Below are 22,577 nucleotides of genomic sequence, written 5' to 3'. Positions count from 1 at the left end.
ATGAAAATTATTGGAACTAATACATTTATTTTTAGATTTTTTAAAGGTCTCTAATCTTGATTTGAAACATATCGCTCACTCCTTTTAAGAACGTCATAAATCAAAAAACTTGATTTTTCAGGAGAACGTTTTTAAAGTTTTAAAATATGATACAATGTTTTAAAAATAAATATCAAGCCACTTATTGAAATTTTAACTGTGCAACAGATCTTTTCAGGTAAGAAAAACCTGAAGGTTTTTTCTCCATTTGAAAAATATTTAGTATTTTTTTAAAATAATTTAACAATACATTTTCTTAAAAATGCAAAAACAATACTTTCTGCCCTGTAGCGGGTAAATATTAAGTAAAAAAAATATGCCTCTTTTGCTGGGATAAAGTACATTTTCTGGGCATTTTGAAATCATGCACAACTGAAAATTGTCGATTTTTGATTTTTGACGTTCTCGAAAAGAGTGAGCGATATATCATTATTCCCTTTTGGATCAATAATCCAATATCCAGTATAAAAAATATTAATATTGTTAATATTTATAGCATTTTCTTTGTGGTCAGTCACTTTTACAAAAAGTTAGTAATGTTAGTATTATAACCACTGGCCGAGATTTTAGTCTACCGGTTTCGAGATGTATCCGTAACTTCATCAGGACAATCTTTGCAAACAATACTGCACGTCGCTACCATAGTACTATTCACACCCTTACAACTATATAAAATATTAATCACATGCGTTTTTGGTCGACCCGAAGACTAAGGTGCACTAATGGGCAAGTCAGGAGACTTATATTATTAGATTTATACTTTGTAACAACTGGTGGAATTATACGTTTAATAAAAATTAAAAATAATGTTTTCAGGCGTCTCAAAGTGTGTAAAATGATTCGGGAAGAAACTTACATATATTTCATAAGGGTCTCAGCTAAATAAAAATCTGAATTAACTCAATAATAGACGGTACCGATAACTCACATGTTAAAAAAACGTGTCAATTAAAGCATATATACAAATTTCAAAATTTTGGGTAGTGTGGTGGTCCATCACGTGTAGAATAGTGAATGTTGCACGTGTGATCAATTAAACTAGCCTATGATAGGTCACTAGCTGTGTAGGTATCCAGACTTCCATATTCTTCTTCATCTATATGTTGATATGTCAATATTATACTTCATATATTAAGGGCAAAATTACATTACCTTACCGAGAATAACATTTGGTGGAAAGTAAAATTGCTAATAGGAAAAAGGGTACTCGTGAAAGTAAAACGTGACATGAATAAAGACCCTGTAATAACAATCGTCTGGAACTTAAAGTCGGTGAAAATGTCTACCGCAATACATTTTCGAGCCAATGCTCCCCCAAGATCACTCCACAGGTTGCCGCTGAGCTTAAAGCTTCAGTTAAACCATTGTCGGGCCACTTCGCCAAATGGGGTTATTCTTTACACAGCCACATATTGTATTATAACACGCGCTCGGGTAATTTTTCTTAAGTGCCTCTTATTTCCTCCCCACCCCCCCCAAAAGGTTTTTTACACTTAAGGGATTTAAGTGAAATATCAAATTGATCTGAACCAACGAACTGTGACATTTTTTTACGATTTACTTATGTGAATATGCGTAGTGCAAAAATCATTTACAAAATGTCTCTATTTCCTAAAGTCTTCCTTCTTCAAACCCTTATCCGCACCCCAATGGTGCATAGGGCACTGCATCATATAAACGCAATGTAATCTTGATCGTTAACACACGAAGGAAAGGTTATCAGCCCTCCGCTTCAGGTACCAGTCCAGGGTAATATTGAATAAATATTAGAGTTAAAAAAAAACTTATATTTATTTGATCCTCCCCTTGGAATCAAACCTGGGACCAACCATCTCTCAGACTAAAAATCATTACACTTTTGCATTATTATCTTGGTGCCGTTGTTCAAATCAAAACTTAGTTAATAATGTTAAAAATAAATGCTATCGTGTTTATATTTTTTCACCATGGTCACCCCATGAGAGTTTGGCATTCTTAACTGGCAACAACTCTACCTATCTACTGATTTAGCTAAATACAATTTATGAGTATACACTTTCTCTATTCCAATTTCGGACGAGAAAAATAAAAAACTATTTTTTATTTTAGCAGAATTACTTTCCAAAATATGTACAATATTTTGAAATTCATCAAAAAATTATTGAAAGCTAAAAAATATGGAGATTTTTTTATACCAGGAAAGCACTTAAAAATGATATTCCTTTAATCAACAACCAAATAAATTTTACTTAAAGTACATTATTTGATTCAACATCGGTTAAGCAAGATTCGTCAATATCCAATTCAAACCCCGCCCACTACTTTCATCCTACGAGTATATAAGCTGGTTCAATAATATGTTCAACCCTACTGCATGTTTAACCTCGGCTCGTAACTCATGTTTGTGCTGAAACCTTTAGTGCATGTTGGTCTTCGGGTCGACCAAAAATCGCATGTGTTAAACATTTTGTGTAGCTTTGAGTGTGTAAATAGTGCTATGGTAGTGAAGGGTAGTATTGTTTGCATGCTGTGGTAGTGATTGTCCTGACGAAGAGACAAGTACGTCTCGAAACCGGTGGACGCAAAAATCTCGGTGAGTGGTTTTATAGTAATTTTATTAACATTTTTGTTAAAAAATAAATAAGTTAAAAATATTAAAGTTAACATGCTGCGTCTTTTCTGGAGCGAGAAAATTAATCAAATGAAAGGAAAATTGGGGTAGAGTAACAATGTCCCTTATTGTGAATGTTTAGCCAACCAGAATAAATAACCTAACTTTTAATTGCATCCTTTCCATTACATTTTACATGAATTCAGTTCACTTGGGCTTTATTTATTGGTATTAATGAGTTTTACATTTATTTAATGACCAATCGGCGTTTCCATGGCAAAATGTGAGTAAGTATCTGTGCCTTATATAAAAAAAACTTCGAATCACAGTAAAGAAGGATATTTGTTCTATATTGTTTCTGCTTTTATAAAATTTACAAAATCAATTACATCGTTTTATGTAATTATTTATTTATATAAACATGCGTTAACTATTCGAATCATATCATTTTCCCGACAAAATATCATTGATTTATATTGAACATCTGCTCTATATTATTTTTACTTTTATATATGTATACATACACCATATATCGCTCACTCCTTTCAACAACGTCATTTATCAAAAAACTTGATTTTTCAGGAGATCGTTTTTAAAGTTTAAAAATATAGTAAAATGTATTAAAAATAAATATCAAGCCACTTATTGAACTTTTTACTGTGCATCAGATTTTTTTAGGTAAAACCTGAATGATTTTTCTCCATTTGAAAAATATTTAGTATATTTAAAATAATAATTAAACTACCCTTTCTCCAAAATGCAAAAACAACACTTTCTGCCCTGTAGAGGGTAAATATTAAGTTAAAAATATGCCGCTTTTGGTGGGGATAGTACATTTTCGGGGCATTCCGAAACATGCACAACTGAAAATTGACGATTTTTGATATATGACGTTGTTGAAAGGAGTAAGCACATGAAATTAGACCAGTCATAAGTTTCATCCATATTTTCTTTTTAAATAAGACAAAATATTTAAATTTATATAATTAGTGACATCGTCTTCGTAGTATACAAGTTATCCCATTTAGTTACCGTGCGAGTAATGGGTTCGATTTCCAGAAGGAGGGGGCAAAATAAATAATCGTTATTTAATTTTAGCATGGACTGATGCGAATTTGAAGAAGTTTTGTGTAAAACAGACGGTGTAAGTTAAAAATAATAAAAATGGGTAATTTTCATAGCGCTGTTTTAGTTAAATATCATCTCAGGCGCTTTAAAGTTATTAAATTTAAAACAAATTTTTAAAGTTACGGCAATTAATTTATTTTCTTTTCATTTGTGAATTGTTATTAATTTGTAAATTTGTTACTTCAAAATACGAAGGTCGAAAAATTCACAAAACAATTTATGCAATGAAAACAACAATTAAATGTTAACATACTATAACATAAAATAGCATCAAAACATTGAATGTAAATAAGATAAAGATGAAGGCGAATTAATATCTTATTTATTGTATACAAGTAGTACCTTTTGTAGCGATATGTTACTTTGTAAGACTTGTTCAAAAATGTATGAAATATTTAGATATTATTAGTTTTTGAACTGACCTTTGAAGAGTGGGACAATGCGACCCCACGAGGTGATGGCTCCCTTCCGGTGGAACTGTCCGAGGGCCAGCTCCATGTAGAACAGCGGTATCCCGCCCACCACCAGCATGATGCAGTACGGAACCAGAAAAGCCCCTAGCGAAACCATCAAGCATACAAATATGTAATCAATTACAACAAAGTGAAAGTCCACCAGAAAAGTTCCTAGCGAAACCATTCAACAAACAAACAATCAAACACAATATGATGAAATCGTTTCAGAGTGCGGATTTCGAGAGTCCAGCCCAGACATATTCAATAAAGAGGTACAGAAGACGTCGAAAACCTAAAAAAGAGTTCTCGATTTGGTTGGATAGAAAGTGAGATGATAGAAAATACTGAGAGTTAGAGGGAGACCTATATTAAAATTTGAATGAATAATGGCCCCTAAAATATTACGTACACAAAAAAAATCAGTTTTAAAAATAGTATGCAAAGAAGCCACATGAATTTGTTTTAAGAAACCAAACAATTTTCATAGTATAAAATATATATATATGTTTAAAATATAATAAATGTTTAAATATATTAAATACATATATGTTTAAAAATAAAAATATACATAATAAAGTATGTTTCATTGCATACAGTTTGCTAAATAGCAAACCATATGCTCATATGATCAAATGATCATATCTCGATTTGGGTTCATTTGAATTACATATTTTGTAAATACAAGTCCTTAATGTTTAAATACTCAATTTAAAGTATAAAATAAAAAATAAATATATATATATATATATATATATATATATATATATATATATATATATATATATATATATATATATATATATATATATATATATATATATATATATATATATATATATATATATATATATATATATATATATATATATATATATATATATATATATATATATATATATATATATATATATATATATATATATATATATATATATATATATATATATATATATATATACATATATATCAAAACACAAAAAAATATGTTACAAATTCAATCTATATGGAAGTGAAACATTCTATTTTTAACATGATGTCCAAAGGAAAAGGGTAGGTGTAGAAAAGAAAAAGGTTCCATTGAATTAAGGGAGAAAATTGGAATAAAACATGTACGAAATGGAAAAGGAAATACGTAAAAATAAGGATATTCTACCGTAGATGTCCACTAATTAAATATACACTTATCGGTGCTAGAATATTCTGTAAATTCCAATACCTTTTATTATCATTACTTTATCAATATCGTCTTCTTAAACGAATTGTCTTGGAGCATTTAAGCCGATCAAATGCTTTAACCGTTCCAGACCCTCGAGGAAAGAAAATTGATTGGTAACGAATCTCCCGATTCCTTAGGGAAGCTAATCCCAGTTTTCATTATGAAGTCCTGACTATTTTACAGAATTATTAGATGGCAAATTGAATTCCTCTCAGTATCGATAAAATAACAGGAGCCTCGGATGGAGTGTAAATAAATCACATTTTGACATCTTAACATAAATGAGAATGAATATGAAAATCTGGGCATTTACGGGGCTTATGACCTGTCATAGGCTGGTTAAGTGATCACTTCACACATGTGCAATATTCACCATTCTATCCATGATTGACAACCACACTATAAAATTTTTTGGAACTCATAGATTTATTGATTAATCTCATGACACAGTACATATGAGTTCACAACAGACATCTATGTAGGATTGGCAAAAGCTTTTATTAAGCAGAAACCCTTTTATTTGTATACCTACCCTTTTGGTTGCTAATCTGGAAACCACCAATACGTATGTTATTTGATAATGATTAATGATTTTGAAGCTAAGAAATCCTTTAACTAATATTGCTTATAATCATTTTTAATTTGGTTTGAAACATAATACCCTACAAAAATGGAAAAAACAACTAAATGTGCGAAACTAATAGAAATGATGATAAAATGAAATCATCAGGGTTAAGATGTGCTAAGGCATGGATGTATATACATTTGTTCTTGTATATCTATGTATATATGATAAGTACATGAGTACATGGATACATACAACTTATGTATGTGCACTAATGAATTTACGGCTAATTACACTCCAAGTAAGCCTTACTGGATAGCTATTGAAATCATTCCCTTACAATACAAGTCATCAATAACTGGCACATGAATTTTCTCCTAAATTCATTTATTGAATATTTTTTCTTTAAATATTTGAAATTGTCATTAATGTTTTACATGTTTTAAAAATGATAGGAGTATTTCAAATTTTGGTCTTTTAGATTTTTTTTTACAAATATACTTTGAACCACATTTAAAATATTTTCAAAATACCATTTTAAATCATGAAAACGACCTTTGAAATCACAAACAACTACAATTATTCAATGAGTTTTTTTGTTGTTGAAAAAAATGCATACTTCAAATAAAAAATAAAAAACATATATTTAAAATAAACTAGGGTTGGCACTGCTCGTGTGCTTTTTAGAAAAGCACTCAACTTTGTTTAAAATTCACTCATGGGCTATTTTTTACAACATCCCTTGAGATTTTCTTCTTTCACAGAAGTAGTCTTAAAGTCCAATAATCAATAGCCCGCAAATAAATTTTCGTTAAATCCAGGTGATATTTTTGCTTTCATCAATTGATTCGACAGTCAGTTTGTGGTAAAATCTATCCATTTTTAATTAATGTTTTACATAGTAAATACCACTATTTCTTAAAATCTACAGTGACACGTATTTCGATGCATTCCGCATCATTTTCAAACACCGTATGTGAAGCGGAATGCATCGAAACACGTGTCACAGTAGATTTGAAGAAATAGTGGTATTTACTGAGTAAAACATGAATTAAAAATGGATATTTTTGCTGTTTAAATTCAGGCGTCCAACGAATTCATCGATAAAAATTTTAGTGAGTTGATATTTACGTTAGTCAACTAGAACTATGTATGATGTGTTTCTGTGTTATGGGTATTTTAGTTCTATGTACGTTATCATAAAGAGTGTTAATTATTTTATTTTTACTTTTTTTATTTAGTTAATATAGTAACATTTTAAGTACAATATAATAAATTTACAAAATATTTATACATATGACAAACTTTTAGTTTTAGATTCGCTGTGCCTCTCCAAAAAAGAGACTGAGCTCTTGTGCTTGGAGAGGTCGATATAGGTTATAGTCCATAGAATACGGTAATGAGTAATGTATTATTATATAGTATAATTTTTTTCGAGAGAAGCTCATTTTTACACCATAGAAAGAATAGTGCTAGAACCGAGAGCCAGGAGCCAGAGAAGTCTCCTCGGAGACTAATTGCTGCCTAATTGTTGGTGCCACTTCCGCTCTCATCTCAGCCACATGACTTCAGTTCAAAGGGGAATTTCATTACAAGTTCGCCGAAGCTTCCGGTACCGTCCTTCATATTCCGCTTAGACCGCTGTTCCTACTCCCATTTCAGCCTATTTTTACGGAGTTAGCTTCAGCATAGAAATTAATGGGGATTTTCATACAATTTACGATATGAAAAATACATTTAATGATTATAGTGTTATGATATTTCGACATGTTTAAAATACTCGTTTGTATTCCGAAAGAAAATGCCAACTGTATTTTCAATATCAATACCTGCATATTTTCTTTGATTCCTATATGCACCCATATGTTACATCAGATCTATGTGGTGTTAACTTATTTATAAAAATAATATAATTGTGTCCGCCTCCATAGTGTAATGGTCAGCACGCTCGGCTACCGTTCTGGAGGTCCCGGGTTCGATTCCCAAGGGGGTAAAATAAATATTAGTGATTTTTTCACTATAATATTTATTCAATATTACCATGGACTGGTGCCTGAAGCGGATGGCTGATCACCTTTCCTTCATGTGTAAACGATCAAGATAACACTGCGTTAATATGACACAGTGCCCTATGCACCATTGGGGTGCGGATAAGGGCTTTATTATTTATTATTATTATTATATACTTGTAATTTACTACTTTTCAGTTTATCAATGTAAACACGACTAATATCGAGAGATACATAATGCTTATCTCAAATAATAAAAAATAATAAAAGGAAAAACCCCGTATATTAATTGGTTAATTCAGTGCATAAAGTGATCACTCAAATAAACCTATTAGAGGTGATAAGCCCTTTTCATGTCCAGATTTAGATTTTTTTTTTGAGGCCCAGTATTCGTTGAGTTGCAACTTAACTATAATTAAATCCTGGTAACATTTTACTTAATTGATTTTTTTTCTTAAAACACCGCTTTTGCATAAAAAAAATTTTTCCTCGAAAACTGTTTTTGAAAAAAAAAATTGAAAAAGTTAAACAGTGATAAAAATAGTTTTTCAATGTATGAGAATATTGTAAAAATATGAAATTCCAATAAATATTGAAAAATAAAAATTTCACGCGGAAGCACGACGGACCTCTTGCGCGGCCATTCGCGTTCTGCATTTAAACGACCTATGTATCAGAGGTGATTAACCCCCTTTAATGTCCATATATATATATATATATATTCGATTTTTTTAATAACTTATTTTTCTTTACTGATATATTAATACACATAATGAATTATTCGATGGTCAACATTAATTTCTGTTGCAGTTTTTTTATCATTTCGGCTTGTACAACTTTATTTGTAACACCCTGTATGGCGAAATCTGGGCCTACAGCATGGTAAGTAGGCACTACAACCGCGTTATGTGTAAAGTTGACAGCAGACGTTGTGACCAGCCGAGGGTGACGATTTGACATGTGGAACGAAAAACAATGTCAACTCGTGAGGGAGAGTGGTCCCGGATTGTGAATCAATCATAAATACTGTCGGCGACCGCCGTAGGTGCCTACTCAGCGCACAGCCGAGGGTGAAGTGGACATGGAAAGTGGACCAGCCTAAATAATAATTCATTATGCTGAGAGACGGGGCCAACACGAAATCTGTGTTAGCGGGGAAAATTTTTGTAGACGTAACAGTGTTTATTTGAAACTTCATTTATTAGTAAGCAAAAAAAAAACAATATTTTGAGTGAAGTTCTTGTTCACAACTCTGGGTTTCTACTCTTAAAAGAAGAATGTAGAAGTATGAGTGTTTGAGTGTTTATAGAACTTAGGACCTGTCATGGATTCGTTTAAATTATCACTTTACATACATGATATTTCCTTTATTTAATATCATTTAACAGAAATAACTGCGGTTTTAGATACGAATAGCAAACTAATACTATAAAAAAAATCTGCCGCATATTTCTTTAGTTTGTTTATAAGGGTTCGAACTATAGGTATATGTATATGTCTTAATTTTTCATTTATTTTTTTACCATCTTTCTTTATTTATACACATATTTTTGAAATTCCTTAAATAATCTGAAATTATTAAAATTTAAGAGAGTGTAAACTTGATTATAAATTAATATACATTTATATTTTTAATGTCCCTTAAATTAAGGAATGTACCTTTTCTTCATGCATTACATTTGCAGGCAAATATCGTTATTTTTCATAGAAATAGGAATATTACAATTCATTTTTAGTTTTAGTTTTACTTAGTAAATACCACTATATCTTAAAAATCTACTGTGTCACGTGTTTCGATGCATTCCGCACCATTTTCAAACACCGTATCATGGATCATATCAATAGATTTCAAGAAATAGTGGTATTTACCAAATAAAACTTAAATTAAAAATGGATAGATTTTACCACAAAGTGACAATTATAATTCATCTTAAGATTTAAATATTATAATTCATTTCAAGATTTAAATATGTGTAATGCCTTTTCATCGTTGATGATATGTTAGTGGAATTAGATCAATCAGGAGTTGTGCATGGTGCATAATTTGATATGTTAGGGGAATATCCGAGCAAGTAGCTAGTAGCGAATAGCAAGTACCTGTAAGGGTAGCTAATGGTGGAACGTAAGGAAAGGGGGATGAAATCTCAACTCGGGGCTGGGGTAGCTCGGGGAGGTGCCATGATAGCTCTCTGAACGTGGCGGAACTCAATTAAGGTACAGCTATCGGAAATTTCTATTTTAGTAAGTCCATGTCATAATTATATTCAGCCTTCGACAATGTAATTGCCCGTGTTTCCTGTGAAGTGACAAGGGATGAGGGATGGAGTGTTAAATGAAAATTAAATACCTTCCCTACGAAAAATCTATCGATAATGATGGGAAAAATACATTAATAAATATCAAAATGTCTTGCTTCGTGTAATATAAGTTTGTTAAACGTATTATTGTAATATAAACACACGCAAAATAAATAATACAAAGTAAAAAAATTATGTTTTATCATTCATAAGTATAAACAATATACACTGAGTATAAGACCCTCTCCAATTACAAGAGCTTAATGGAGAGGAACAGCGTAATTGGTATTAAGATATGTTAAAACTAGAAATATCTGGCAAATGAATTAAATTAAATTATTTATTGATTCGGCATTAACTTTGTGGAATGACATGTGGATTTTTAAAAAAACTAAACACTTGTAGTATGCCACTTAACGAGTTTTATTTCATTACACACGACTAGTTTCGAAAAAAAAGACGTTTTCATCTACAGGTGAAAAGTAAAACATACTTTGTGTTTTACTTTTCACATGTATTGTTTTCGAAACTAGTCGTGTGTAATGAAATAAAACTCATTAAGTGGCATAATACAAGTGTTAAACAAAAAATAATTAAATTGTATTGTTTTTTGTAACTAATTTAAATAAATAAAAGTATCATAAACATATCATAGATGTCTCAACCTTTAGATGAAGCATCTATTGTTTTTAAGTGAAAGAAGATAGAAGTTTTACCATTCCAGGGCTTCCGACATTTCTTTCGTTTAAAAACTATAGATGCTTCGTATCAAATAAAGACACCTATAATATAGAATGAACAATCCAGTGTCTGATAGAATAAATAAAAAATATATGTTTTTCGCATTATTTTAATTTAATTGTTTTTTTGTTTTAGTTCTGTTTCCTCAAAAATATCGTAATGGATAATGTGGTACAACATATTTAAAAAATGAATTTATGAATAACCAAAAACGTATTTCTTGAAGCGTTATTTATTTTACATCCTTACAAATTGGTTAAGTACTTAAGTTTTCCAATTTATTCCAAGTGATGTGAAGATCTGAAGAAGTGTTTTTATTGAAAGTACCTACGTAGATGTCAAATACAGATTTCATATAACAAACAAACAAGTGTGGTCATAATTTGAAATTTCCGATTTCGTCCTTGGCCCGAGTGAAGTTATAAGCGTAGAACAAGCTGTCCGCGGCATCTAATTTCCTTTCTACATCCATCGGCCACCCTCGCCATCTACCCTTACTACTACGTACTATTATTTCTACCCTGATAGACTACACTATCTTCTTTTATTCACACTCTGTGTTTAGAGTAGTAATCACAATATTTTCTTAAAGTATTTTATTAATATTCAATATCATGAAATCGTAAAGCATCCGATTCAATCATTTTATTTATTTTTTATATTTTAATATTATTATTTTTCCCTCATATAATTTAGTGCAAAAAGATCCCTTATATTATTTGGTTGTGTTAAAACAAAGATCAAAGGATGTTTCTAAAGAAAATAAACACTAACCTTTAAAACAAATTTTCAAAAGCTACAATAAAAATGACCTACATTAAATACAGAATTGTAAAATATGAATTTATTACACGTCGTATATTTTTGTTTATTTTTTATAAATTTTCGGATAATTTCAGACAGCTTGAATCAATTTCAGACTTTTTCGCTCAATTTCAAACAGTTGCACTCAATTTCAGTGAATTTCAGTAATTATTTCAATAACATATCTAAGACAATGAAAAAAAATATAAGGGGACAATTTTAAAGGGAGTTATTATTAAAAAATACTTAAATTTACCCCAGTCTTTCAATGTTATGCTAGATGGAAAATATTTAGTAAAATGAGCATTTAAATTATAAACTTCTGATTTTATCTCTAATAGAAAGGCGCCGTGGCGTAGTTAGATAGACACTAGACTGCGAAACTAGCGTCACGAGATTGATTCCCGCCAATTGGAAAATGAATTCAATACATAATAATTTTCACTTGGTCTGGGTGTTATTTTATTTTAGAGGCTTGTCGGCAGATAGACAAGCCTCTAAAATAGAGGCTTAGCGGATTATTCCTTAAAAACATCTTAAATTTTGTGTTATAACTTTTTAATGAATATTTGAAATACTGAATAATAATGAGAATCAAAACTTTAGTTCAGCTAAAGCTACTATAAAAGGGAGTATACACAGTGCTTAGAACCAGTATTCTGTTTTCAGGACATAGGAAAGGACGAGACCACAAAATGTGTCCTGAATTTGAGTAAAAGGGGTAACATCAATACCAAATTCATAATATATAATGTTCCGATCGCCGTGAATGCGTTTATCTTCAAAAGACAACTACATCTTCAACAAAGCTGAGAGCAAAGTTTGAGTACGGATTTATTCATCTATCAATGTATTATAGTAGTACCCTGGAACGGAAATGCTCCCCTTAGGAGTTCCAGCCTTTGGGTAATTTCCCGCCTTTGATGGCGCGAGTCCGCACTTTGCGGTGCTTGCGATAAATAATATCAATTTCTGTAATGTACTGGCGCCATTCCGATAAGTGTCAATTGGGGCACTATACCTCCACTCAGACCTAATTACAAAGTGTGTGAAGTTAGGAGAAATGCCCTGGAGCGATCGAGACTAAAAATATGCTTCAATATTTCAAATAATAAAATAATACACAGACTCACACACACACTCCCACTCTTCACTTTTTTTATCTCTTAACTGTTTTAATAGTAATTATAACATAAATGTGGAATTGTTTAATAGGCTTTGTTATTATTAATGTAACTATTTTTGTCAATGTAATGTAATGTTTATTATTGTTAATGTAACTATTTTTCTTTTTTTTTTTTTAAATATATTTTTAATGTAAAGCTGTACAATTCCCGAACAAATAAAATAAATAAATAAATAATATGTATAGTTTTTTCCACATATTTTATTTGACCAGCGACGGTTTTTTTTTTAATTTATTTTTTATTAAAATAATTATTTCAAAATATTCGTTTACAAAGTCTAGGGTTGTTTCGTATTACGAAAGTAACGGAAAAAAATATAATTAAGAATTGTATTATAGTTAGTGTTAAAGTTAAATACCTTAACCTATTGTTTGTTTTCTTTATTATGCTTAGATAAAACAATACATTTTAAATTGATATATTAATGTGATAAAACAACAACCACGAGTATATAGTTTTTTCTACACATATTTTATTTTACTAGTGACCGGGTTTCGTCGTTACTGACGTTACTAATATGTGGTAAAACTACACAGTTGTTATTTTATTGTATTTTTAAATCAATTAAAAATGTATTATTGTATCTTAGCTTGATAACTATAGCAAATAAGATACGATATTTAACGAATTTAACAATAGCTGTTTAAAGTATTTTTATTATGTATCTTTATAACAAACCAGAGATTCAATAAAATTGAACATCACTTTGGTATTCGACGTGGCAGAAACGATAATGGACCGTTTATCAATTTCATCGTCTACTTTTACTCACTTACAAATCATAAGTATGTTTTTACAACCTTCATTTTATTATACAGAATTAAAGAGAAAAAGTATATTTTATTGTATATTAATTTCGTCCATCAATTTTTGATCATATCGTCTTGAAGTTATCCAGAAGAGATCTATCTAGATATTTGAGATAAAATGATATTGAAGGCCGATGCTTTTTAAATAAAAAAATTAAAAAGAGGTACTTTTACGTAAATAAATCAACTTTTTTGCTTCATATTTTGTTTTAATTTCGTTGTCTGAAATTGTTTTTAAATATAAGGTCATGAGATCATCTTACAGTACCTAAAAAGGGACTATACATAGAGAAAACCTCCATTTGATTATATAACATTAAATATACGGAAGTCAATACTTTTTTGTTTATCTTCGGTATGGGTTCTCCCAACTGAGAATACATTATAAATACAATCATATTTATAACAACTTGTTTGTGTCATTCGTCCACGTCATCCATGATTGCATGGCTCATGACAGACAAGAAGGTAACTAATCTTTTATTTAACTTATGTGCACTTGGCATGGGAAAACCTTATTGTGAATTTGTGTATGAACCTTTTTTTCTTCTGAAGTTTGATGAATAATGAAGAATGAATTAAGTAGTAATGAATTAGTAAACAATAATAAATTTTGATAATTTATATAGCTCCATTTTCGTAAAATACTACTTCAATGGCGCTTAACATAACATACATATGTACATACATCATAATTGCACGAATCGGAAATAACTGAAATTACCTTCACCCATGTTTTGTATAGAGTCATGTGGTACTATCATTTGTTCGTCTTTGGTATCACTTTTATATTTTTCAATGGATATTAGTTATTGTTAATCGATGAAAATTGAAACTGTTGAAGAATATTTCTTATCTCGAACATAAGATCAAATTAGGAAAGGAAAATCAGACGGCAGAAGTACCCAGAAGAATTGGACTGCGTAGGGCGGTCTTTGGGCACCAAGTTTCTAGAAGTTAGTCAGCTAGATTTTTTTAAATGAAAAAACCCGCAACCACGATTTCTATATGTGTAGGTCCTCACCAAAAAGTTACATTTCCAATATTGCACAAAAAATCATTTAAATGCAAATCTGTTCTGTTTACTGTATTCTATCGAAATCTTAATGAAAGTTGCGACAAAACGTGACCAATCCTGTGTTCCAATATGAAATCATTAAATCGCAAAAAAAAACTTAACAATTTTACAAGTTAGAATTCCTAAATTACTTAAAATCATTTATAATGGAAATGTACCGTTTTGGTGACGACCTCCACAAATAAGGGAAGGAAAATCAGACAGCAGAAGTACCCAGAAGAATTGGACTAGGTTGAGCAGCCTTTGGGCGCCAAGCTTCTAGAAGTTAGTCGGGTAACATAGATTCGATTCCTATTAGCAGTCAGAAAGCGAGTTTCTAAAGTATCAGTAAGCCAGTTTGGAGTACTCACCGCCGCCATTCTTGTAGCACAGGTAGGGGAAGCGCCACACGTTGGCCAGGTCCACGGCGAACCCGATGACGGAGAGCAGGAAGTCCACCTTCTTGCCCCACGTCTCCCGCTCGGCGGGGGCCGGCACGGCGGACTTCTCGCGCGCCATGCCGCCCGTTTCCGGCTACGGACTAGCGCGGATGCTGCAACAGACACCTACTGTTGTCAAATAAGAGGGAGAGTCAGATACCTTGCGGGACATCCGCTTGGCTCAGCGCGGGTGTAAACTGTGCACCTTCAAGTTAAGCTTAGATTATGATATTCTCGGCGTTAATCGAACCATGATCTTGTGTGAAAGCACTAAAAATAAAGAATTGTTGTCCAATAAACATCATTCTCACAAGGACTGGGAGGACAGCATACATTCTAGCAGTCATTATGTGGGGCGGAGAATCAGACTGTTCAGCACATAGTGGATGAATGCGTCGCCCTCCTGGTTTTAACACCTTGACGACCACATGTAAATGTATGATATATACGTCTATAACTGCACGCATCAGCAATTTTGTCCTAAAATTAATCTGTAATATACATAAAAGCAAAACCATTTATATTTTCTGTAATTTTTTAAACTCCTGGAGTTCCACAAAAGCTCTGATTGTTTCGTGGAGTGTCGGTGTCTGACCAGACCATATCATCAACATCCTCGTCAGAATCATCTTCAGAATCACTCAAAACCATTCGTGTAACCCGAAGACCTCTTAAAGCTTCTCTAATTACTTCAAAACCACTATTGTAATCACTATCTGTAATGACTTCACTGTCAGTTCTTTCAATATCACTAGAATCTTCTGAAAAAATATTTTAACAAATTTGGTCGGACCATAAAAATTAAACAGACACTTAAGATAAGATTTGAAAAGGGCTGAATCCAGGTAAAATTTCATAGTCTTAAATTTTTGAACTGAGATACAAACGTTAATGAAATCAACTCGCAGCCATGATACGAACCTTTTTAAGTAGTGTGAATTTATTTTCGAATGAATTTACTCGATAGATGTCATTGAGTTCAACTACTTAAAAACCTTCGAAATATAAAACGCGGGACCGGTCGTTAAGGTGTTAAGGGGGAATATGCAGAATTCAAATTTAGAACGCGGTCGACAGTGTAAGAGGTCGTTGTGCCTTCGCGCGCGATTGAAAAAAATATATCACGAAAGTTTGTGTGGTTGCGGGTATAGTTTTTTTGTACCAGAACGTAAGGGATACGGCTTGTTCCCTTCGGGCGATGATATAGCGGACGTATCACGTACGTTCGCATGTCATTCGAATTGCGAATTATTGCGAATTTCAGGAGTTATGGTACATAGTGTAGGTCACAGGTCAGCCAGTCGGTAGACACCCACACCCCAGTACAGAGAAGTACCAAGTGTTTAGCAATCCCACAATACGCGGGATGGAGGGCTATCGTCCGAACTGATTGATCCGAGTGGACACTGGGCGGATGGGGTAATTGAACGTGAATGGAATTTCCCATTCCGGCTTCTGGAACTAAATAATCCCGCATTCGTACGCCCTATTATTAGCTGTAACGTTAAATTAGTTCCTATTAATACAGCGATACGCAAATTAGATCATTATTGATGTTTTTTTTAATTACGATACTTTCACCAAAGCAGAAAAGTCACAATTAACACACTTTATAGAAACCCTCATAGAACCACAAGATACCAAACATAGAAACACATCAAACAAAACCTAGCACACTTCTTTTGGTCAAAATAACTTTGATTATTACGCAATAAATTTGAACAATCTGCTTCCATTATCCATAACGTCATTAAATAACGAAACTAAGTAAAAAAAAACTATTCACAAATAGATAATGAAGGTGAGTAATAGTGGAAGATATCTGAAATAGATCGCATCATTCGGCCATGTTGTATTTGATTTCATATCATAAACGATTTACGAGTGACGTTGTTACTAAACATTCGTAAAAAATATGACAGAAATAAAACGGGCATAAATAGAAAAATCAAAAACTTCTATTATTTTAGAAATAATAGTTACATTATTTGGATTTAAGAGATTAAGTAAAAATGAAAAAATGGTACATTTTAATTTTATTTTTAAAAAAGATGTAGTACATACTCATATAAGTATGTAGCACATACTCATATAAGTGAACACGTAAAAAATATAAGGAAGTGTAAGCAGTGTGAATAATCACATATAATTTTTTTTTTAAAGAGAAATATTTGTGTTTTTATTATTTTCACAAATATTTCAATTTCATACTATTTCTGTGAGCCTAAGCGGCTCATTATTAGAAATAGGTATCAAATTGCATTAGAGGGGTTCGAACCGAGAGACTCTGACTTAAGAGACCGCGACACTAACCACGGGACCACAACCCGAAACATTACAGGATGGTACAGTGAAGCAGGAGCGCGGGAACGAAGCGAACATTGTTTTATTCAGAAATTGTCATCTTGCCGTCGTAATTTTTACGATAGTTTAGTAAAATTGGGTTAAATGAGTAAAAAAGTAGTGTTGAAAAATGTAAATTGGAGCGAGGCGAGAGACTTTGCTGCCTCCACCGTTATATGTGGATTCAATGTCACTTATATTGTTGATTTGGATTATAATTTATTTAAATTAAAAATATCTATATTTTGTGAAATTTAAAGAAATGGTCAGCCAAAGGAACCCGCAATTATCAAGAGATTTTATCATTCAGAAGAACGTCTATTGTCATAGAGAAAATCCTCGATGAAAATAATATCTCGTCATCAATTTCGCGTCGCACTTTTGTCATTTTACGCGACATCTCCTGTTTAGTCGCTAAGAGGCCATCAAGTAATAGTAATTCCGCCGTTAAATCATATTCAGACGAATAATTCCCAAAGAGTGGGTAAATTAGGGCATCCGCCATTAAGAATTCGTCGGGGGCATGTACCTACTCTATTCTCTATACATAACTCTATATTTTGTCTATTATGGGTCTGATAAGGAATCAGAGCCGGAATCGAATAATATAAAATACAAATTTATCTTTTATATTTATTTTAAATGAGTCATAGATCACAATCATATAAAAATAACTTTGAAATTGTATTGTTTGAATCTTTGTCACAAGACGATATTTGATTTTTTATTGCACTCGAATACTGGATTTAACCCCTCAGGCCGATATATAAGATGTCTTCTCTACAGAGACGAAATATATTTTTACACGAAGGAAATATGGGAGTCTATGTATTCACAGGGCTAACGACCTGACATTAGCAGGCTTATGTGATCATTTTACACTGTATAACGTTCACCGATGTCTTATGTGAACATTTTACACTGTATAACGTTCACCGTTCAAGCAATACGGACGTTCAATAATAGGCAGAATCGTAAACGTTACTTAGCGTTGAAAGTGATCACTTGAGCCATTCAATGCCAGAACGTTAGCTTTGTGAATTCCTAGACTTTAAATTCCTACACTTTATTGCTTTTGTATAAAAAGATATTTAATGCATATCTTGTTCATTATTTAGTTTTTCCAATATAACGAATTTATGAGTTACAATTTTTTTAAATGGAGTCAGAATAATCAATGTCGAGTCTCGGTTTCTCTTTTCTTAAATACGCAATATTGGGAAATATGTATTCCTGATTTTTTTCGTATTTTCTGATTTCATTAAAATTTCACCATTGTTACAGTTTCAGTAAAAGAATCTCTGTTTTTGTATTGTATAGTATTTTTTATTTTGCATTTCACTTCTCTTGCAGTAATTATATTCAATGGAGGAGCTTATTGTTATAAATCCTAGATTCCCCAATGGAGGCACTACCGGAATACGGAATGGAGGGCAGGGTCAATATGTTTTCATTCCTTCCCATATTTTAATGATCTGACATTCTGGCTAATTTCTTTCCACGAGAATTTTTGTAGGAGGACGCTAGTAGATTAAACAGAGAATCTTTATTATAAAGCAGCATATTCGAATCAACCAAACAATGGTGTATAAGTGATTTGTCGATTCGACAAGCGGGTGATAGAGGTTTGAAAAATAAATTTTATAAAAAATTAATAAACATTCATATTGATATTAATAATAATTAGTAAAAACGTTATCTTTATTTTTTAAATTTTTATTTCTAGCACCTTTTAACTTTACAAATTCTCAACTGAGGGAACAACCGTCAACCAAAATTCCACATCTATCAAAATTACATCTAACATAAGAAAGGAATCCTACAAAACTGCATACATATATATTAAAAAAAATTAATCCTATATGGATGATCAATAACGGGCAGAATGGTAAAGGTATAATTTACACAAGGGAATAAAGTGACTTGAGCTGACCAAAACCCAAGTGGTAAGCCCTGGGATGCCCAAATTTCTTCCTGCTTTGATAAACTATAGATACTTTGTATCAATATAAGACAAATGTGATATATTTTTTTACGTAGTAAAATTAATAATTTAAATAAATAAAGAGTAAAATTTTAAGAGGTTAAAAATTATATTAAGTTTTAAATGTGTTAATTTTAATTTAAATCTTTGATATATTTTTGGTACAAATTAATGTAAGTAATCCTAAATTAATTGTATAAAACGGTTACCGATTCCACCCTGCCAAATTGACTTCATTACACGCAACCAGAGCACGCGTTCAAAATGTTCGCTTTCCGAAGTACTTCAAGTACTCACTGGCCTATCTCGCTTTGCAGTTAATTTAAGGATATTCATCTCGACATTCAAGCAAGTACCTACTAATAGTTCCTTATTAATAAACACACCTTAAAATTGTTAACGTAAAAATAAACATACCTTAATATTTCATATTATTTTTTGACATCTCATCAAAGATGAAGAAGAATATGGAAGTCTGGGCATTTATGGGGCTGACGACCGTCATATTTTCCTCAAAAGAACAACAAGCCTATATTTTTTACTAACCATTTTAAAATATTCGTTTATAAAGTCTAGTGTTTTTTTTTATATGACGAAAGTAGCAGAAAAAACTTTTTAAAATATTAAATTAAGAATTCTAGTACAGTTAATTTTTTTTCTTATTTTTAACTAGCTAAGACAAAATAATACATTTTAATTAAGAAAGCAATTTGATAAAACAACAATTACATATAAAGTTTAATTTAATTTATTTGACCAGTAATCGGGTTTCGTCGTTACCGAAATCATAAGACTGACGATGTCCCAGTAACGATGAACCCCGGTCACTGCTCAGATAAAAAATGTGCAAAAAACTGTTTAGTTGGTGAATTATTATATAAAATGCAGTTCCACAAAACTTAAATTTGAAATAGAAAGTTTAGTTTGAAATTAATGTTATTACCCTGAAAGCTCTTGTCATATTTTTGGTTCTAAAGTAAAATCTCTGGACCTCTATTCGAACCCACAAATGCATTTTTTTTCGAAAATCATGCCGTATTTACGACCAAAAATATTGCTTTCAAAGTCAGTAGTTGAGAAAAAATATATATTATACTTGTATATAGGTGACAGCAATATCAATTCATTCAAACCCTTACCCGCACCCCAATGGTGCATAGGGCACTGCATAATATAAACGCAGTGTTATCTTGATCGTCAACACACGAAGGAAAGGTGATCAGCCCTCCGCTTCCGGTACCAGTCCGAGGTAATGTTGAATAAATATAGTGAAAAAATCACTTATATTTATTTGACCCCTCCTGGGAATCGAACCCGGGACCTCCATCCAGTACCATTACACTACGGAGGCGGACAAAATATCAATATTATGTAAAAGTACTTAATAACCCTACGAAAGAATTAAAATTAAAGTACGTATTTAAAATTTTGTCTTATTGTTAGTTAACGAAAAACCTCAACATAAAATTGTTAACGCTGATATTAAAAGATAATATTTTTAAAAATAATTATAAAAGTGTTTTCGATTTTAAAAAAGTTTTTATTTTTCAAGGGTCTGATTTTAAAAATGATTCCTGAACACTGAAGTTTCATTAATGAAATAAAACGTGTCATATAAAGGCTATTTTTATAAGTTAATTTTAAATATAATTTATTGTACACATGTAGTAAAGACAAATGTATTTTTTTAAGAAGATTTTTTTAAAGCAGATATAAAAATTCTAAAGAAAAAAAATTATGCTCATTACATATAAATCTTGAAAAAAAAGACTATTATACCATTAATTGTATAAAACATTAAACCTTTAGTGTAAGTCCCTCTCCAAGCGCAAGAGCTCAGTCTCTTTTTTGGAGAGGCACAGCGAATCTAAAACTTTAAGTTTGCCATATGTATAAATGTTTAGATATTGTATTATGTTGTACTTAAAAATGTAACTATATTAAATAAATAAATAAAAAATAATTGAATATTATTTGAATAATTTATGAAAAAATTACGTCATTATTTAAAAGTTTATTAATTATAATAATGTTATTTAAAGAAAGTGATGGAAATTTTCTAGATTAAAAAAATATTTATTTCGTTAATAAAATAATAAATGTTGAAACAAATTTTTACTGTAAATATTTCCAATATATTTTAAAAAAATTGTAAAAGGTAACATTGAGAAATTGTTATTTATTATTTCGGCATTTATTTTGTGGTAAGACGTGATTAAATTATAAATAAAGCACTTGAGTACTCAAGTGGTAAAAAACAAGTGTATTATTTATTATTTATAATTTTGGTAATACATGATTAAATTATAATTATTTAAAATTTTTGGTAAGACGTGATTAAATTATGAATAAAATACTTGAGTACTTAAGTGGTAAAAAACAAGCGTCTTATTTATAATTTTGGTAAGACACGATTAAATTATAAATAATTTTAAAATTTTGGTAAGACGTGATTAAATTATAAATAAATACTTGAGTAATTAAGTAGTAAAAAACAAGTGTCTTATTTATTATTTATAATTTTGGTAAGACATGATTAAATTATAAACAATTAAAAAATTTGGTAAGACGTGATTAAATTATAAATAAAATACTTGAGTACTTAAGTGGTAAAAAACAAGACATGATTAAATTATAAATAATCACCATTTTTGGTAAGACTTGATTAAATTATAAAAACAAACACTTGACAAATTGTTATTTATTATTTCGGCATTCATTTTGTGGTGAGACATGATTAAATTATAAATAAAACACTCGAGTACTCAAGTGGTAAAAAAATACTGTTTTATTTATAATATTGAGAAATTGGGGTGACCAAAAAGTTGAGTATTACTAACCTCTGATAGCGGGTGCGACGCCTCCGCATGTCCTTGGAAGCCCTGCTGCAGGCTCAGAGCCCGCGAGCACAGT

General features: G+C 31.0%; 1 protein-coding gene across 1 annotated transcript in view; it reads right to left on the bottom strand.

The window, feature by feature from the left end:
- The window catches only part of DAT (Sodium-dependent dopamine transporter), a 33,013-nt gene extending 10,436 nt beyond the window's left edge, over positions 1–22,577 (bottom strand). The window contains exons 1-3 of the mRNA XM_088269583.1: positions 22,505–22,577; positions 15,269–15,450; positions 4,180–4,314 (exon numbers count right to left, since the gene is read on the bottom strand). Coding sequence (XP_088125709.1) covers positions 4,180–4,314; positions 15,269–15,416 — 283 coding nt within the window. The 5' untranslated portion in view covers positions 15,417–15,450; positions 22,505–22,577. The remainder of the gene's footprint in view (positions 1–4,179; positions 4,315–15,268; positions 15,451–22,504) is intronic.

The sequence above is a fragment of the Brachycentrus maculatus genome, unplaced genomic scaffold (genome assembly GCF_059751285.1).
Source record: "Brachycentrus maculatus isolate JH-2025_06_01 unplaced genomic scaffold, ASM5975128v1 h1tg000357l, whole genome shotgun sequence".
In the NCBI taxonomy this organism is placed as follows: domain Eukaryota; kingdom Metazoa; phylum Arthropoda; class Insecta; order Trichoptera; family Brachycentridae; genus Brachycentrus; species Brachycentrus maculatus.
The sequence above is the reverse complement of the archived record's forward strand: the minus strand, read 5'-3'. Positions and strand labels throughout refer to the sequence as shown.